At 45.4% G+C, this 21,231-nt stretch overlaps 1 protein-coding gene across 1 annotated transcript in view; it reads right to left on the minus strand.

Moving 5' to 3' along the window:
• The window catches only part of LOC110513021 (exocyst complex component 4-like), a 241,406-nt gene that overhangs the window by 73,009 nt on the left and 147,166 nt on the right, over window positions 1–21,231 (minus strand). Inside the window, exon 12 of the mRNA XM_036945079.1 lies at window positions 831–967. Within this exon, the coding sequence (XP_036800974.1) occupies window positions 831–967 (137 nt within the window). The remainder of the gene's footprint in view (window positions 1–830; window positions 968–21,231) is intronic.

Raw genomic sequence — 21,231 nt, forward strand, 5'->3', positions numbered from 1 at the left:
CAGACCTCCTTGTTCTCGTTCAGCTGGTCCTGAGTCAGTCTAACTCTTACCTGTACGAGGTGTTGCCGACCTCCTTGTACTCCTTCAGCTGGTCCTGAGTCAGTCTAACTCTTACCTGTACGAGGTGTTGCAGACCTCCTTGTTCTCGTTCAGCTGGTCCTGAGTCAGTCTAACTCTTACCTGTACGAGGTGTTGCAGACCTCCTTGTACTCCTTCAGCTGGTCCTGAGTCAGTCTAACTCTTACCTGTACGAGGTGTTGCAGACCTCCTTGTTCTCGTTCAGCTGGTCCTGAGTCAGTCTAACTCTTACCTGTACGAGGTGTTGCAGACCTCCTTGTACTCCTTCAGCTGGTCCTGAGTCAGTCTAACTCTTACCTGTACGAGGTGTTGCAGACCTCCTTGTTCTCGTTCAGCTGGTCCTGAGTCAGTCTAACTCTTACCTGTACGAGGTGTTGCAGACCTCCTTGTTCTCGTTCAGCTGGTCCTGAGTCAGTCTAACTCTTACCTGTACGAGGTGTTGCAGACCTCCTTGTACTCCTTCAGCTGGTCCTGAGTCAGTCTAACTCTTACCTGTACGAGGTGTTGCAGACCTTCTTGTTCTCGTTCAGCTGGTCCTGAGTCAGTCTAACTCTTACCTGTACGAGGTGTTGCAGACCTCCTTGTTCTCGTTCAGCTGGTCCTGAGTCAGTCTAACTCTTACCTGTACGAGGTGTTGCAGACCTTCTTGTTCTCGTTCAGCTGGTCCTGAGTCAGTCTAACTCTTACCTGTACGAGGTGTTGCAGACCTCCTTGTTCTCGTTCAGCTGGTCCTGAGTCAGTCTAACTCTTACCTGTACGAGGTGTTGCAGACCTCCTTATACTCCTTCAGCTTGTCACAGACCATCTCCAGGAACTGGTTGGAGTAGGCACTCAGGTCCTGCATCAGAGTCATCAGGTCCTGGATGGACTTCTCCACGACTACTGTGCTCTGGAGAGGACACACAAATACAGGCTTAACACATTCAGAATGATACATGAAATGTTTCATTCCAGGCAGAAATAGTCAAGCCCCTTACATGGAGAGAGGTAGAGAATGTGTTTCAGCTGTTAATACTTAGACACTAGTGAAACTATGTTTTGTTCTTTGTTCTCATTATAAAAAAGAAGGCAGTTGAAATTATATATCAAATAAATAATAAATATGAAACATATTGTGGTATGACGATGTGAAAGAGTCCTAACCTCATCCCACATAACGTTTTTCATTTCAACCACAAAACTGTCACTGTCGCCTCAGCTCTGAGCCCAGTGATCCTTGTAATTCAGCCACTCCCTTGTCCTCCCTTAACCACGAAACATATCACTGAGTCCCAAATGACACCCTATTCTCTATATAGTGTACTACTTTTGACCAGGTCCCAGGGCTCTGGACAAAAGTAGTACACTATACAGGGAATATGGTGCAATTTGGGACGCAGGATCTCCTTACAGCCACTAGAAGGAGAGCAGATGAAGTCTCCTGAAGCAGTGTAACACCAGTGTTGAGGAGTGGGACTGTCAAGTCTCTCCTGTCCGATGTGCAAAGCCGTCAGCAGGCAACCAATCTAATACAATGACTATATTCTCCTGTCAGGGACTGGATGCTGTTGGGAGCTTGTCATTGTCAACGATATACCACCATGTCAGAGGAGTGGCAGGAGGTGTGTGTGTGTGTGAGAGAGAGATCAGGTGAGTGTGTGTGTGGGTGTGTGTGTGTGTGTGGGTGTGTGAGAGAGAAAGAGAGATCAGGTGAGTGTGTGTGTGTGTGTGTGTATGTGTGTGTGTGTGTGTGTGTGTGAGAGAGAGAGAGATCAGGTGAGTGTGTGTGTGTGTGTGTGTGTGTGTGTGTGTGTGTGTGAGAGAGAAAGAGAGATCAGGTGAGTGTGTGTGTAGGTGTGTACCTATGCCTACACGCATGACAAGATCCCCAGTGAGCTCAGACAAAACTACAGTCATGACAGGTTAGCCAGTGTAGCGTAACAAATAGCAGGACGGAAGCAGACACTTCAATACACACACACACACACACCTAACTTGACACCACTGCCACAGACCTACACTACATGACCAGAAATATTTGGACACCTGCTGGTCGAACATGGGCGGTGAGGATACTGTTCTGTGTGAGGGTGGTGAGGATACTGTTCTGTGTGTTTGTGTGAGGCTGGTGAAGATACTGTTCTGTGTGTTTTTCAAAAGGGGAGACACTCTACACCCAAACTGCTACAGACCTATATCTATCCTACCCTGCCTTTCTAAGGTCTTCGAAAGCCAAGTTAACAAACAGATTACTGACCATTTCCAATCCCACCACACCTTCTCCGCTATGCAACCTGGTTTCCGAGCTGGTCATGGGTGCTTCATTCACGTCGCCAAGCCCACTGGCTCCAGGTGATCTACAAGTCTCTGCTAGGAGTGGTCATTCTTTGACTCACTATGTTCATGAAACACTAAAATCATGACTCTTAAGGAGTCAGAGTACAGTTTGTATACGATGCTTGTATTTGTACACACATACTATTGGGAGTGGATGTGTATACTAGTGGCAGTATGTACAGTCATCAGAACACCCGTTTCCCTGGCTACTGGTGAACAGTGAGGAACAACTATCATCTTTCCTCTTATTTAAATTATTTACTTATTTTTCCTCCCTCACTATTTTCTATAATGTCCATTCATTTCATCTGGTATTTTATCAATACAAATGTATTTCTTAGCGTGTGAGTTGTTTCTACGGGTCAGACCAAGACAAAGTGTGTTTGATTCAAATAAAGACCGATACTAGCGCACACAGTGGAGTGATCCATTGAAACTCACTAGCATTAGCCACAGCAGTGCTAACCGCTAGTTTAGAAGTAGCACAGAGTTTCAAAGCGTGTAAGTAGCAGCAGCAGTGTTGGTTAGCAGTGGCAGCTGGCTGTACCAACTCTTACACTGTTGAAGATGTCCAGCTGTGGCAGCGTGTAGTCAGCAGGGAACAGCAGGGGCCTGAACAGGGCAGTTACTGATTAAAGGGACTACTGGCTGGCCCCCTGGTCCCTCTCCCTGCTGGGGGGTAATGATCTGTAGCGCTGCCCATACCCAAAGCTCCACAAGGCTGGTCCCTGTCATGAAACTCCGCCAGGGGACCCCCCAGTCCCATTGCCCACGGCCCCCTGCCAGCCTGTCGGAGGAGAGCAGGGACCCATTCACTCAGCAGGGGAGGGCTGGAACTTCTAGACACAAGCAGACGTACAGGCACGTGCACTGTCGAACACACACACAGTACACACACAGTACACACACACAGTACAAACACAGTTCACACACAGTACACACACAGTTCACACACAGTACACACACAGTACGTACACACACAGTCCAGAACCCCCAGTGAGTGTGTGATGGAGCCAGGAAGAGGACTTTCTCTATTTGAGTCGCTGTGAGAGCCAAGGAGATGATGGCCATCCTGGTATTGGGTAAGAACTAAAGCCAACTCCAATGAATCAGCCATACAACTGTTAGCTTTCACTTTCAAATCACCTTCAGTTGCTAAAAAACTTAAAAGAATGATGAACGATGAAATCTTCCCCTTTTGACCTCTCTCTTTCTTTCTTTCTTTTTCTCTCTTTCCTTGGTGTTTAAACACTAAGTCCACTATTCTTTCTCTCTCCTACTATGAGTTAGTGAGGCTGGATATCAGCAGGTCAGGAATGGTAAACAATGGATCCCAGATCCATTACTCCTGGAACAAATGCTCTGGCTCTGCTTGCCTTGTCTAATTCTGCTCATTTAACATAGCCATTCGTCTTTGCAGCAGAAATCATTAAACAGTCATCAAGGGCCGCAGATTGAGAGAAGGAGAGAGAGAGAGAGAGAGAGCGCGCTAGAGGGACCAAGGGCGAGAGAAGGAGAGAGAGAGAGAGAGACGAAGGGCGAGAGAAGGAGAGAGAGAGAGAGGGACGAAGGGCGAGAGAAGGAGAGAGAGAGAGAGAGACGAAGGGCGAGAGAAGGAGAGAGAGAGAGAGAGAGAGAGAGAGAGCGCGAGAGGGACGAAGGGCGAGAGAAGGAGAGAGAGAGAGAGAGAGAGAGAGAGGGACGAAGGGCGAGAGAAGGAGAGAGAGAGAGAGAGAGAGAGAGAGGGACGAAGGGCGAGAGAAGGAGAGAGAGCGTGAGAGAAGGAGAGAGAGAGAGAGAGAGAGAGAGAGAGCGAGCGCGAGAGGGACGAAGGGCGAGAGAGACAGGGAAAGAGAGAGAGAATTCACAGAGGTCTTGACAACAGTGGGACCTCTCCATCTTATTTAACGGTTACACAAGGAGGAGAGGAAATGCATTCTGGGGGCTGGTGAAACTTTTCCCATGAGACAACTTTATTGACAACTCACTCTCTTTCCACAAACACTCTAGCTTTAAGCAACAGACTCACAGTCACACTCTCTCTAGTACTCCTCTATAAAATGCATTAAAACCAGAGCACACACACACACACACAGTGAAACATGGCTGACTTGCACTTTGTACTTCCTTTTGTTCTATTTTGTGTCGGAGCCTAGCTGAAAGCAAATTTAATTGAGGCCGGCAATACACAAAATGGGTCTAGAAATTCAGCAATTTAACAGCATAAATTCCATCAGAGTGTGAAAGGCCCCATCTCTGAGAGCTAATGATGAAAAGAGTGCACAGTGAGCACTCAGACTGTCGTGTCATTGGCTGCCGTCGTTAATGCAGTGGTATCGCCATAGAAATGCCTGAGCAGGTGATAATAGCAGTTATTAGAGTTGTAAACACTCCTGAATACAGGCGAGAGCAGGGGAGGTATCCGGTGTAAGTGGCGGGATGTGTTCTTGATGACTTTGAAGCTCTAGTGTGATAATAGTACACCAGTCATCTTCCTATAAAGAGACTGATCTAAGGAACAGTTTCTCTCATTCCTCTCACTGATTGTGATGATAGAGGACATATTGAGCATTTTTGGACCTTGAGTGCATCAGAGTGAAATAGCGAAAGGAACTTAAAGCTGCCATGATGCACACTGGTCAAAAACTGGTAGAATCAACGTTGTTTCAATGTAATCTCAACCCCAAAAAATATAATTGATGACGTTGAATCAACGCGGAAAACAGATTGGATGAGCAAAAAGTCCCAACTTTTAACATAAATCCTATGAGATGGTGATATTTTTGGTTGATTTCACATTGAATTCACGTTAGTTGACAACTCAACCAAATGTAAATCAAAACTAGACGTTGAACTGCCGTTTGTGCCCAGTGGATGCTCTCTATTGAATGGTCCACTACTAGGCCTTGCCATATTGCTGAAACTGTAGAATTGATCAAATGAAATGGTATTAAATGTACAGACTGAATTGACATGGAAACTATCCCTAATCTTCTACCCCTGTACTGCTGTCCTGTCTCTGTTACGAACAGATCCACACATTCAAGGTCCTGGAGAGGGGTCTGGAGAGGGCTGTAAAGGGGCTCAGTCGTGCCCCTGAAACGGGTCAGGGGTTTCCCCATTAATCGAGGGGCGTCCCCCATGGATCGAGAGGGCCAGAGCATTTAACCCCGTGCGTTCCGCCACGTCACTCTCATCACTGACCCAAAACCGCTGACTCCTGTGACGGCTGTGACTCGTGTCACCCCACATTCAAGTCTGCAGGGCAGGGTACTACAAACACAAATAACATGCTCATACACACACACACACACACACTGAAGTAGCAGAAGCATGTGGGCCGTCCGGCGTGTGCAGAGGGAGTCTCAGAGGCGTGAGGCCATGCTGACGTTGATGAATGATCTGCCAGACGCTGTCCTACTCATGTGTGACTCCCCTTTACCCCAGTGAGGGAGGGCTGTGTGTTTGGTTATGAAAGGGTAGATTCTCTTTGTAAAAGTGTTTGTTCCAGTGTGTGTGGGAGGGGGGGTGGGGGGGGGTTGTGCGCATGCATATGTGTGTGTGTGTGTGTGTGTAAGGATGTAAAAGAGTTGATTATCTTTCTATGTGTGTTTGTTCCAGTGTGTGTGTAAGGTAGTAAAATAGTTGATTATCTTTCTGTGTGTGTTTGTTCCAGTGTGTGTGTGTGTGTGTGGGGGGGGGGGGGGGGGGGGGGGGGGTGCGCATGCATATGTGTGTGTGTGTGTAAGGATGTAAAATAGTTGATTATCTTTCTATGTGTGTTTGTTCCAGTGTGTGTGTAAGGTAGTAAAATAGTTGATTATCTTTCTGTGTGTGTTTGTTCCAGTGTGTGTGGGGGGGGGGGGGGGGTTGTGCGCATGCATATGTGTGTGTGTGTGTGTGTGTAAGGATGTAAAAGAGTTGATTATCTTTCTATGTGTGTTTGTTCCAGTGTGTGTGTAAGGTAGTAAAATAGTTGATTATCTTTCTGTGTGTGTTTGTTCCAGTGTGCATGTATGCGTGCTGGTGTGCGTGTTCACGCAGTAAATTGTAAATAACACATGCAGTAGTTCTGCAAACAAACCTTGGCTGGATGGCATTAGACATGTTAGGCCCTGCTTCAATCTAAATGGAAATATAAACTTTATCTCTCTCCCTCCCTCCTGTTTGAGGATTGGTGTTCACTTCATAGGAACGATTCAGTGTTTGTGTCCAAATGGCACCCTAACCCCTACATAGTGCACTACTTTTGACCAGAACGCTATGAGCCCTGGTCAAAAGTAGTGCAATATAATAGGAATAGGGCACCATTTAAGATGTAAACAGTCACATGACAATGAAATGTCACTAAAAAAAAGCTTCTTCTCGAGGCCTCTTCATAGAAGAGTGGAAAACACCTATCACAAGCTGTCACCTCCGATCACGTCAAATCAAAGGCCTCTCTGGTGAGTTAAAGTGCAGATCACAGCCAATCAGCACCCGCTGTTAGTGTTTACATCAGTGAATGCATCCAACCAACTACTTCTCTAATGGAATGATGCACAAATTGAGAGCGGAATGTCATAGTTCCTCACAGAGAGATGCTTATTTACATCCTCAGCTCTCTATGACTGGAAAAAGAGCAGCATGTATTGTGGTCTTATTCACATACAGTATCATGCACAATGAACTAATGAAAGGGTTTGGATAATGTATGGGTCAAGCCGACAGCATGTGCACAGTAGGGTTGAATATTTCCCCGGTATTTTACAAAATGTTCCAACCCAAGAACAAATCACTTTTCTCCAGGGTAACACCGGTATTTCCCGCCACAACCGGAAGTGACATTTAAAAAGCATATAAAACATATACATGTATGGATTTGATTAGAGGTTTGATCGGTAACAAAGTTCAAGCCTTATGCTACCGGAGTCTGATGAGCCATACATTAAAGACATTTTATGATCCATCGCCCAACGATTGTGCCATTATCCAATACAGAGCCTGATATATAGGCTACCACACATTATGCCTGACAGAAAAACACAAAAGTCTGGACTGCAGTCTATTACTGTATTGTATTGAATGATACTGTATTACATGGACTAACTTTACAGACATTGTTCAAACCATGAAGCTGGGAGAGAACATGCTATGCTGGTGCAGGACACGCGGCCTACAAAGTGACTATTACAGGCAAGAAAATATAATAGGGTATATTTTCAATGTTTAGAATTAGTAGGCTGATGGGGCGGCAGGGTAGCCTAGTGGTTAGAGCGTTGGACTAGTAACCAAAAAGTTGCAAGTTCAAATCCCCCAGCTGACAAGGTACAAATCTGTCATTCTGCCCTGAATAGGCAGTTAACCCACTGTTCCTTGACTTGCCCAGTTAAATAAAGGTTAAATAAAAAATATATATAGGCTACCTTTTATAATATTTCCCGTAATGTTGTGTGCGTATTAGCCTACCTCCTCTACCTATTGTCTCTTCATTCCCACTGTCATTCCTCCCTCGCCATCAACAGTTAAATGAAATACGTTTCTAGGACAGCATGAGCTAAGGAGAGAAGCCAGCGGAGTGCAGGGGCATTCTGCCCAAGAGACAAAGGCAGTAAGTTAGAAGCTTACGCATAACCCATCATTCATTAGCTAAATAGAAGGCTAATACAGCATTGCATTAATTACCTGAAAGAGGATGGAGAACACATTGATATATTGAGATATATACAGTGGCCTGAAAAAGTATGCGAACCCTTTGAAATGACCTGGATTTCTCGACAAACACAGTCTGCTTAAACTAATAACACACAACCAATTCTATGTTTTCATGTCTTTATTGAACACACCGTGTAAACATTCACAGTGCAGGGTGGAAAGAGTATGTGAACCCTTGGATTTAATAACTGGTTGACCCTTCTTTGGGAGCAATAACCTCAACCAAACATTTTCTGTAGTTGCTGATCAGACCCGCACAACGGTCAGGAGAAATTTTGGACCATTCCTCTTTACAAAACGGTTTTAGTTCAGCAATATTCTTGGGATGTCTGGTGTGAACCACTCTCGAGGTCATGCCACACTATCTCAATCGGATTGAGGTCAGGACTGACTGGGCCACTGTTGTTGATGTACTTCTGTGTTTTGGGTCGTAGTACTGTTGCATAGTACTGTTGCAAATGTGGATAAAGTCAAGGGGTCTGAATACTTTCCGAAAGCACTGTGTGGGTGTGGGTGTATATACACTACCGTTCAAAAGTTTGGGGTCACTTGGAAAAATCCTTGTTTTTGAAAGAAAAGCACATTTTTTCTGTCCATTAAAATAACATCAAATTGATCAGAAATACAGTGTAGACATTGTTAATGTTATAAATGACCATTGTTGCTGGAAACGGCTGATTTCTTTTGGAATATCTACATAGGCGTACAGAGGCCCATTATCAGCAACCATCACTCCTGTGTTCCAATAGCACGTTGTGTTAGCTAATCCAAGTTTATCATTTTAAAATGCTAATTGATCATTAGAAAACCCGTTTGCAATTATGTTAGCACAGCTGAAAACTGTTGTTCAGATTAAAGAAGCAATAAAACGGGTCCTTCTTTAGACTAGTTGAGTATCTTGAGCATCAGCATTTGAGGATTCGATTACAGGCTCAAAATGGCCAGAAACAAAGAACTTTCTTCTGAAACTCGTCAGTCTATTCTTGTTCTGAGAAATGAAGGCTCTTCAATGCGAGAAATTGCAAAGAAACTGAAGATCTGGTACAACGCTGTGTACTTCTCCCTTCACAAAAGAGTGCAAACGGGCTCTAACCAGAATAAAAAGAGGGTGAGGCCCCGGTGCACAACTGAGCAAAAGGACAAGTACATCAGAGTATCTAGTTTGAGAAACAGATGCCTCACAAGTCTGGCAGCTTTATTAAATAGTAACCGCAAAACACCAGTCTCAACATCAACAGTGAAGAAGCGACTCCGGGATGCTGGCCTTCTAGGCAGAGTTCCTCTGTCCAGTGTCTGTGTTCTTCTGCCCATCAATCTTTTCTTATTATTGGGCAGTCTGAGATATGACTTTGTCTTTGCAACTCTGCCTAGAAGGCCAGCATCCCAGAGTCACCTCTTCACTGTTGACGTTGAGACTGGTGTTTTGCTGTTCTTAACTGACTTGCCTAGTTAAATAAAGCCTCAATTAAAAACATTTAAAAATAACCAGCATGGCTACCCCAGCATTCTGCAGCGATACGCCATCCCATCTGGTTTGCGCTTAGTGGGACGATCATTTGTTTTTTAACAGGACAATGACTGTATAAGGGCTATTTGACCAAGAAGGAGAGTGATAGAGTGCTGCATCAGATGACCTGGCCTCCACAATCACCTGACTTTAACCCAATCGAGATGGTTTGGGATGAGTTGGAAAAGCAGCCAACATATGTGGCAGCATATGTGGGAACTCCTTCACGACTGTTGTAGAGGCATTCAAGGTGAAGCTGGTTGAGAGAATTCCTGTTGTAAAACTCTGCAGCAATGATATTCGAGTGATAGGCTGTTGTGAAACTCTGCAGCTGCAATTTTGCATCTTTACAATGAAAAAATAAGGTGACCCCCAAAAGCCAGATGGAAATGTGTAAATTAGATACGCATGCAATCCTGATATTAATGTAGCATAAGCTGTGCTGCAGCAAATGTAGTCCCACCGTTCACAAGAAAAGAAGTGACCAGGATGAGATGAAACATGCATTGTAAACTGCGTTCCATAAGGAGATGCGAGGTGTCCCCCCACTCGGAGCGGTGATGATTCATCATGCAGATAGCAGAGTAGGCTGTGGTCCATAGAGAACACAGAGACACAGCATATCATTTAACAGGTCTATTTAGCAACATAATATTTATTATCATTTACCGGGTTCTCACTGTTGTTTATCCCGGGAAAAGGGAGTGGGAAATCTGGGGAAATGTCAGTAACCCGGTGTCCGCTATTCAACAGTGCCCAGCTAGACATGCCACATGCAGTAAGATGACAATCTTGTGTATTTGACTGTATCCACAGGGGGGGTCACAACATGAAAGAGCAGAATGCGCTTTGCCAGGGTGGGTTAAAACCCTTATCATCATCACCACCATCGCCTTGGATGCTGTGTGTGCTTATATCACACTCACCTTTTAACAGATGGCTCCCCAACACACACACACACACAGAGTTGTGTCTCCGACCCTAACACTAATCCTGAGAATGCTGTGGTTTCCCCAGACAGCATTCTGTCAAACCTCGTAATCAACCCTCGCTCCTTTCTCCTCGGGGGGTTACCACGGTGATGGCAGCATCATTACACCCCGGTGGAGGGGAGGCGGCGGAACCTGCCCACAACAAAGCATCACCCATGGCAACAACTGGGTTGGGTTATCAGGTTATAGATGTCGAGATGTTCACTCAGTGGGGTCGTGTGTGTGTGTGTGTGTGTACTGTGTACACTGTGTGTCTCTGAAAGTGTCTGTGAGCGTGTGTACTGTGTGTGTTTGTGTACTGTGTGTGTGTGCACTGTGTGCACTGTGGGTGTACTGTGTGTTTGTGTTTGTACTGTGTGTGTGTGTGTGTGTACGGTGTATGTTTGTGTACTGTGGGTGTTTGTACTGTGTGTGTTTGTGTACTGTGTGTGTGTGTGTGTGTACTGTGTGTGTGTGTGTACTGTGTGCGTTTGTGTACTGTGTACGCTTGTGTACTGTGTGTGTTTGTGTACTGAACCTAGGAAGAAACCTAGAGAGGAACCAGGCTATGAGGGGTGGCCAGTCCTCTTCTGGCTGTGCCAGGTGGAGATTATAACAGTACATGGCCAAGATGTACAAATGTTCATAAATGACAAGCATGGTCAAATAATAATAATCACAGTAGTTGTAGAGGGTGCAACAAGTCAGCACCTCAGGAGTAAATGTCAGTTGGCTTTTCAAAGCCGATCCTTAAGAGTATCTCTACTGCTCCTGCTGTCTCTAGAGAGTTGAAAACAGCAGGTCTGGGACAGGTAGCACGTCCGGTGAACACGTCCGGTGTGTGTACTGTGTGTGTGTGTACTGTGTATGTGTGTGTACTGTATGTGTGTGTGTACTGTGTGCACTGTGTGTGTTGTGTGTGCACTGTGTGTGTGTGTACAGTGGGTGTGTGTGTGTTGTGTGTGTACTGTGGGTGTGTGTGTTGTGTGTTGTGTGTGTATTGTGTGTGTGTGTACTGTGTGTGTATTGTGTGTGTGTGTACTGTGTGTGTGTGTGTGTGTGTGTGTGTGTGTGTGTGTGTGTGTGTGTGTGTGTAATGTGTGTGTGTAATGTGTGTGTGTGTGTACTCCCAAAAAGGTTCCATATGGACCTAATGGAGCACAGAGATGGACCCCCCCCACAGAAGGCAATGAAATACATATCACCATGGTGCTAATGAAGATGTACACACACACATTCCTTTCTCTCGCTCCCTCCTTTCTCCTCAGGGGGTTACCACGGTGATGGTCGCATCATTACAGTCTGGAGGAGGGGCGGAGGTGGAACCCGCCCACTCAAAGCATCACCCATGGCAACCACTGAGTTGGGTGATAAGGTTATAGATGGAGATGTTCACTCAGCGGGGTCGTGTGTGTGTGTACGTACGTGTGTGTGTGTGTGTGTGAGAGAGAGAGAGAGCGAGAGAGTGTGTGTGTGTGTGTGTGTGTACTATGGGTGTCTGTAAGTGTACAATGAGATTCATTATCATAGCACCACACACATCGTGTTATTTTTCATCAAACTTCTCATCAAGCCACATGACAGCTGGATCTTGTATCATGGGCTCAAAGTATACTCCCTTTTCCTTCAAACCAGGAGACCGTTTTCAACAGGTCTGACATTCCAACTTCCTGCTCCTCTTTCCTCAGACAGACAGTAGTGTTATCTGTCCCAACACACACTATCCTTCAGCAGTCACACTGCTAGGAGCCGGTCCGTCTCTCTCCCTCTCTCTCTAGATATACTGTAAAAGGGATTTTAGGTACAGACCAAATCGTAGAAATTAATTCATTTTGATAAGGTGCAAAATCAACATTTTTAACAGCTGTAAAATTGTCAACAAGGTGGTTAGGCTCAATCTGTTTAATGACAGATAAAGGAGCGATGCATCCCAAACAACATGTGGGTTGAATCACATCTAAATGGATTGTTATATTGCATAAGACCCTAGAAAGTTGGGCGTTCCACCATATTGTTTTTTTACGGTGGAATCTCATTTAGTCGTAAACACCAGAATAACTTGAGTGTTTACTAGTGTGTGTGTTTATAGGTAAACCTGTGGTGTGTGTGTGTTTATAGGTAAACCTGTGGGGTGTGTGTGTTTATAGGTAAACCTGTGGGGTGTGTGTTTATAGGTAAACCTGTGGGGTGTGTGTTTATAGGTAAACCTGTGGTGTGTGTGTGTTTATAGGTAAACCTGTGGTGTGTGTGTGTTTATAGGTAAACCTGTGGGGTGTGTGTTTATAGGTAAACCTGTGGGGTGTGTGTTTATAGGTAAACCTGTGGGGTGTGTGTTTATAGGTAAACCTGTGGGGTGTGTGTGTTTATAGGTAAACCTGTGGGGTGTGTGTTTATAGGTAAACCTGTGGGGTGTGTGTTTATAGGTAAACCTGTGGTGTGTGTGTGTTTATAGGTAAACCTGTGGTGTGTGTGTTTATAGGTAAACCTGTGGGGTGTGTGTTTATAGGTAAACCTGTGGTGTGTGTGTGTTTATAGGTAAACCTGTGGGGTGTGTGTTTATAGGTAAACCTGTGGTGTGTGTGTGTTTATAGGTAAACCTGTGGGGTGTGTGTGTTTATAGGTAAACCTGTGGGGTGTGTGTTTATAGGTAAACCTGTGGGGTGTGTGTCTATAGGTAAACCTGTGGTGTGTGTGTGTTTATAGGTAAACCTGTGGTGTGTGTGTGTTTATAGGTAAACCTGTGGGGTGTGTGTTTATAGGTAAACCTGTGGGGTGTGTGTTTATAGGTAAACCTGTGGGGTGTGTGTTTATAGGTAAACCTGTGGGGTGTGTGTGTTTATAGGTAAACCTGTGGGGTGTGTGTTTATAGGTAAACCTGTGGGGTTTGTGTGTTTATAGGGAAACCTGTGGGGTTTGTGTGTTTATAGGTAAACCTGTGGGGTGTGTGTTTATAGGTAAATCTGTGTCCACAGTTTTGGGTTGAGCCTGTGTCTGAGAATGTAAAATATCTGTGTTCAAATGTGTGGATCCACGTGTGTGTCCAATGTGTGTGTGTACATCCACCCAGGCTGTCTCCCCACCTTTGTCCTGTGCTCCCTCAGACACCCAGGCTGTCTCCCCACCTTCGTCCTGTGCTCCCTCAGACAACCAGGCTGTCTCCCCACCTTCGTCCTGTGCTCCCTCAGACACCCAGGCTGTCTCCCCACCTTCGTCCTGTGCTCCCTCAGACACCCAGGCTGTCTCCCCACCTTCGTCCTGTGCTCCCTCAGACACCCAGGCTGTCTCCCCACCTTCGTCCTGTGCTCCCTCAGACACCCAGGCTGTCTCCCCACCTTCGTCCTGTGCTCCCTCAGACACCCAGGCTGTCTCCCCACCTTCGTCCTGTGCTCTCTCAGACACCCAGAGGAGTCCTGTGGTCCCAATCACACATCAACACAATGCAGCTAACTGGGGATTGTTCTGTGATTGCCTGTTGTTGTCCCCCCGGCAGTGAGAGGTACTTCATAATGGGCTTCCCAACCCACCACCGCAGGAGCCAATCAGCAGGCAGCTGATAAACACATCAACAAACACACCGAATAAAAAGGTCAGTGTCATTAGACAACCATTTGTGGGGGTGGCAGGGTGGGAAGGTGGGATAGTGTGTGTGTGTGTGCATGTAAATAAGCAGAGGGAAATTAAAAAGGTCAAATTCATTAGCAGACCATTGGCATATGAACACATCTGTAATTCAGGGTGCACTCCGGCAAATGACGTGGCTACAGATGTAATCAGCGTTCCATCCAGCCCCAGTCAAGAGGTTAACACAAACACCCTTCAATGGATACATTACTGGGCTGTGTCCCAAAATGGCCTTCTATTCCCTATACAGTGCACTACTCATCATCAGAACCCTATAGGTGCTGGTCAAAAGAAGTGCACTATGTAGGGAATAGGCTGTCTGGTAACGAATCTGAACGGCACTTAACATCCCACAGTGAACAAACAGCTTGGATTGGTTGTTTTATGTGATTATGGCTTTGGTTTGGCCTTGGCTTGTACAGAATCCACACACACACACACAGAGTCAGGAGACATGGACATAATGTCACAGCAGGAGACATGGACATAATGTCACAACAGGAGACATGGACATAATGTCACAACAGGAGACTTGGACATAACGTCACAACAGGAGACATGGACATAATGTCACAACAGGAGACATGGACATAATGTCACAACAGGAGACATGGACATAATGTCACAACAGGAGACATGGACATAATGTCACAACAGGAGACATGGACATAATGTCACAACAGGACAACAGGAGACATGGACATAATGTCACAACAGGAGACATGGACATAATGTCACAACAGGAGACATGGACATAATGTCACAACAGGAGACATGGACATAATGTCACAACAGGAGACATGGACATAATGTCACAACAGGAGACATGGACATAATGTCACAACAGGAGACATGGACATAATGTCACAACAGGACAACAGGAGACATGGACATAATGTCACAACAGGAGACATGGACATAATGTCACAACAGGAGACATGGACATAATGTCACAACAGGAGACATGGACATCATGTCACAACAGGAGACATGGACATAATGTCACAACAGGAGACATGGACATAATGTCACAACAGGAGACTTGGACATAACGTCACAACAGGAGACATGGACATAATGTCACAACAGGAGACATGGACATAAAGTCACAACAGGAGACATGGACATAATGTCACAACAGGAGACATGGACATAATGTCACAACAGGAGACATGGACATAATGTCACAACAGGAGACATGGACATAATGTCACAACAGGAGACTTGGACATAACGTCACAACAGGAGACATGGACATAATGTCACAACAGGAGACATGGACATAATGTCACAACAGGAGACATGGACATAATGTCACAACAGGAGACTTGGACATAACGTCACAACAGGAGACATGGACATAATGTCACAACAGGAGACATGGACATAATGTCACAACAGGAGACATGGACATAACGTCACAACAGGACAACAGGAGACATGGACATAATGTCTCAACAGGAGACATGGACATAATGTCACAACAGGAGACATGGACATAACGTCTCAACAGGAGACATGGACATAATGTCACAGCAGGAGACATGGACATAACGTCACAGCAGGAGACATGGACATAACGTCTCAACAGGAGACATGGACATAACGTCTCAACAGGAGACATGGACATAATGTCACAACAGGAGACATGGACATAACGTCTCAACAGGAGACATGGACATAATGTCACAGCAGGAGACATGGACATAATGTCACAGCAGGAGACATGGACATAATGTCACAGCAGGAGACATGGACATAATGTCACAACAGGACAACAGGAGACATGGACATAACGTCTCAACAGGAGACATGGACATAATGTCACAACAGGACAACAGGAGACATGGACATAACGTCTCAACAGGAGACATGGACATAACGTCTCAACAGGAGACATGGACATAATGTCACAACAGGAGACATGGACATAATGTCACAACAGGACAACAGGAGACATGGACATAACGTCTCAACAGGAGACATGGACATAACGTCTCAACAGGAGACATGGACATAATGTCACAGCAGGAGACATGGACATAATGTCACAGCAGGAGACATGGACATAACGTCTCAACAGGAGACATGGACATAATGTCACAGCAGGAGACATGGACATAATGTCACAGCAGGAGACATGGACATAATGTCACAGCAGGAGACATGGACATAACGTCACAACAGGAGACATGGACATAATGTCACAACAGGAGACATGGACATAACGTCTCAACAGGAGACATGGACATAATGTCACAGCAGGAGACATAGACATAATGTCACAGCAGGAGACATGGACATAATGTCACAACAGGACAACAGGAGACATGGACATAATGTCACAGCAGGAGACATGGACATAATGTCACAGCAGGAGACATAGCATAATGTCACAGCAGGAGACATGGACATAATGTCACAACAGGACAACAGGAGACATGGACATAACGTCTCAACAGGAGACATGGACATAACGTCTCAACAGGAGACATGGACATAATGTCACAACAGGAGACATGGACATAATGTCACAACAGGACAACAGGAGACATGGACATAACGTCTCAACAGGAGACATGGACATAACGTCTCAACAGGAGACATGGACATAATGTCACAGCAGGAGACATGGACATAATGTCACAGCAGGAGACATGGACATAACGTCTCAACAGGAGACATGGACATAATGTCACAGCAGGAGACATGGACATAATGTCACAGCAGGAGACATGGACATAATGTCACAGCAGGAGACATGGACATAATGTCACAGCAGGAGACATGGACATAACGTCACAACAGGAGACATGGACATAATGTCACAACAGGAGACATGGACATAACGTCTCAACAGGAGACATGGACATAATGTCACAGCAGGAGACATAGACATAATGTCACAGCAGGAGACATGGACATAATGTCACAACAGGACAACAGGAGACATGGACATAATGTCACAGCAGGAGACATGGACATAATGTCACAGCAGGAGACATAGCATAATGTCACAGCAGGAGACATGGACATAATGTCACAACAGGACAACAGGAGACATGGACATAACGTCTCAACAGGACACATGGACATAATGTCACAGCAGGAGACATGGACATAATGTCACAGCAGGAGACATGGACATAATGTCACAGCAGGAGACATGGACATAATGTCACAGCAGGAGACATGGACATAATGTCACAGCAGGAGACATGGACATAATGTCACAGCAGGAGACATGGACATAATGTCACAGCAGGAGACATGGACATAATGTCACAGCAGGAGACATGGACATAATGTCACAGCAGAAGACATGGACATAATGTCACAGCAGGAGACATGGACATAATGTCACAGCAGGAGACATGGACATAATGTCACAACAGGAGACATGGACATAATGTCACGACAGGAGACATGGACATAATGTCACGACAGGAGACATGGACATAACGTCACAACAGGACAACAGGAGACATGGACATAACGTCACAACAGGAGACATGGACATAATGTCACAACAGGAGACATGGACATAATGTCACAACAGGAGACATGGACATAATGTCACAACAGGAGACATGGACATAACGTCACAACAGGACAACAGGAGACATGGACATAATGTCACAACAGGAGACATGGACATAACGTCACAACAGGAGACATGGACATAATGTCACAACAGGAGACATGGACATAACGTCACAACAGGACAACAGGAGACATGGACATAACGTCACAACAGGAGACATAGACATAATGTCACAACAGGAGACATGGACATAACGTCACAACAGGACAACAGGAGACATGGACATAATGTCACAACAGGAGACATGGACATAACGTCACAACAGGAGACATGGACATAATGTCACAACAGGAGACATGAACATAATGTCACAACAGGACAACAGGAGACATGGACATAACGTCACAACAGGACAACAGGAGACATGGACATAACGTCACAACAGGACAACAGGAGACATAGACATAACGTCACAACAGGACAACAGGAGACATGGACATAACGTCACAACAGGAGACATGGACATAACGTCTCAACAGGAGACATGGACATAACGTCACAACAGGAGACATGGACATAACGTCACAACAGGAGACATGGACATAACGTCACAACAGGACAACAGGAGACATGGACATAACGTCACGACATTATTCCAAGAGCAAAATTACTGGATATGATTCAGTGGTGGCTTCATCACCCTGGTATGTGTGAATGCATGCCTCTGTCTCCCTGTGTGTGTGTATGTGTATGTGTATGTACGTGTGTGTGTGTGTACGTGTGCGTACGTATGTTTGTGCGTGTGTGTGCGTACGTGTGTTTGTGCGTGTGTGTGTGTACGTGTGTGCACGTGTGCGTGTGTGTGTACGTGCGTGTGTGTAAGTGTGTGTGTGTGTACGTGTGTGTGTGTACGTGTGTGTGTACGTGTGTGTGTACGTGTGTGTGTGTGTGTGTGTGTGTGTGTATAGGGACCCCCATCCAAGAGATTAATGGAGCCAATCTCCAGTTCTGGTCTGTAGAGTGACCACCCTCCTGGATAGAGGAGACTAATTAAATAAATCAATCAGGGGGAACAGGACCACTGAACAGATAGCATCACACTGCTACCACCACTAACCAGAGAGAGAGAGAAGGAGTAAGGAAGGTAGAGGGAGAGAAAGGGTAGGAGGGTTAAACGAAATGAGAAAAGATGACCAGTAAACAGGCAGGGAGAGGAGAACAAGAGGAGAGAGCAACAACAGAATAGAAACAGAGAGAGACAGAGTATACATGCCTCTTTCTTATTTATAACCCCTGCTGGACCTTCTGACCAATCACCTGGGTCCATGTTATCACAAAGACACATGATTGGATCATACACTCTACATACTGGACTAAAATGACACTGGTGTTATCATAGGGCCTGTGTCCTGGCCGACTGATAACCATACAGTCTCATATTAATATCATCATTACTATCATACACACTCTCCCCTTACACACTGCTGGGGCCGAGTGATATGGAGGATGTTTAACATATCATTACTATTATTATGGTATGGCTGCTATATGAAAACATGATGTCGGTTGGATGTGTTATCAGGTCTCTTTCCAGGACTGGGGTGTTACATTCACCTTGACCCCCCTCTAAAGTCACAAGCCCATGTCAGTATCATCAGGTCAGAGTTCATTGACTGCCCATATGAGAGAGATATTCAGAATTTGTGTGCTATATACTGACATACAGTGCATTAGGGAAGGTATTCAGACCCCTTGACTTTTTCTAGATTTTGTTACGTTACAGCCTTATTCTAAAATGTATTAAATGTTTTTTCCCCCCTCATCAATCTACACACAATACCCCATAATGACATCACAATACCCCATAATGACATCACAATACCCCATAATGACAAACCAAACACTGTTTTAAATACATTTTTTAACAAACATTTATAAAACAGAAATATCACATTAACATAAGTATTCTAAGTACTCTTTACTCAGTACTTTGTTGAAGCACCTTTGGCAGAAATTACAGCATTGAGTCTTCTTGGGTATGACGTTACAAGCTTGGCACACCTGTATTTGGGGAGTTTCTCCCATTCTTCTCTGCAGATCCTCTCAAGCTCTGTCAGGTTGGATGGGGAGTGTTGCTGCACAGCGATTTTCAGGTCTCTCCTGAGATGTTAGATTGGGTTCAAGTCCGGGCTCTGGCTGGGCCACTCAAGGACATTCACACACTTGTCCCGAAGCCACTCCTGCATTGTCTTGGCTGTGTCACAGTTCGCCACAGTTCGAGGTCCTGTACTTTTCTCTGTACTTTTCTCCGTTCATCGTTGCCTCGATCCCTGTCCCTGCCGCTGAAAAACATCCCCACAGCATGATGCTCCCACCTCCATACTTCACCGTAGGGATGGTGCCAAATTTCCTCCAGACATGACACTGTTTCATCAGACCAGAAAATCTTGTTTCTCATGGTATTTAGGTGCCTTTTTGCAAACTCCAAGCGGACTGTCATGTGCCTTTTACTAAGGAGTGCCTTCCGTCTGGCCACTCTACCATAAAAGCCTGATTGATGGAGTACTGCAGAGATGGTTGTCCTTCTGTAAGGTTCTCCCATCTCCAGAGAGAAACTCTGGAAACCATCGTGTTTTTGTTCACCTCCCTGACCAAGGCCCTTCTCCCCGATTGCTCAGATTGGTCGGGAGATCAGCTTCTGGAAGAGTCTTGGTGGTTCCAAACGTATTCCACTTAAGAATGATGGAGGCCACTGTGTTCTTGGGGACCTTAAATAATTCTCCACCGACAATTACTTTGACCTCATGTCTTGGGTTTTGCTCTGACATGCACTGTCAACTGTGAGACTTTATATAGACAGGTGTGTGCCTTTCCAAATCATGTCCAATCAATTGAATTTACCACAGGTGGACTCCAATCAAGTTGAAGAAACATCTCAAGGATGATCAATGGAAACAGGATGCACCTGAGCTCAATTTCGAGTCTCATAGCAAAGGGTCTGTCTCTAGATAACGTATCGTTCCTGTATGGTATCAGAGCCTATGTCTTTAGATAACGTATCGTTCCTATATGGTATCAGAGCCTATGTCTCTAGATAACGTATCGTTCCAGAGCCTATGTCTCTAGATAACGTATCGTTCTTGTATGGTAACAGAGCCCATGTCTATAACGTATCAAATGGTCTAGAAAGGTAAAGATGTAAATGCCTAGTAGTGACCTGTATTTACCACGGCGTCCCGTGATATCCCAGGGTGTGTTGTCCTATATGGTAACAGCTAACACTACAGTGTGGGGGTACAGTACATCTCCCCATGACAATGCTACCCAGCTGTATGTGAGTCTGGATGGAGCATCATCTCCCCCCCAAGCCCCAAAACACAGCAACCCACACTGTGTGTCCACCAGGTATGTCCACTAATGCCTTCCCCCTAACCCCATGTACATACATGTGTGTTGTGGTGGAGTGGATGGCAGGTGCACCTATAAATGGGGTCCCCTGC

This window comes from Oncorhynchus mykiss, chromosome 15 (genome assembly GCF_013265735.2).
Source record: "Oncorhynchus mykiss isolate Arlee chromosome 15, USDA_OmykA_1.1, whole genome shotgun sequence".
NCBI classification, from domain to species: domain Eukaryota; kingdom Metazoa; phylum Chordata; class Actinopteri; order Salmoniformes; family Salmonidae; genus Oncorhynchus; species Oncorhynchus mykiss.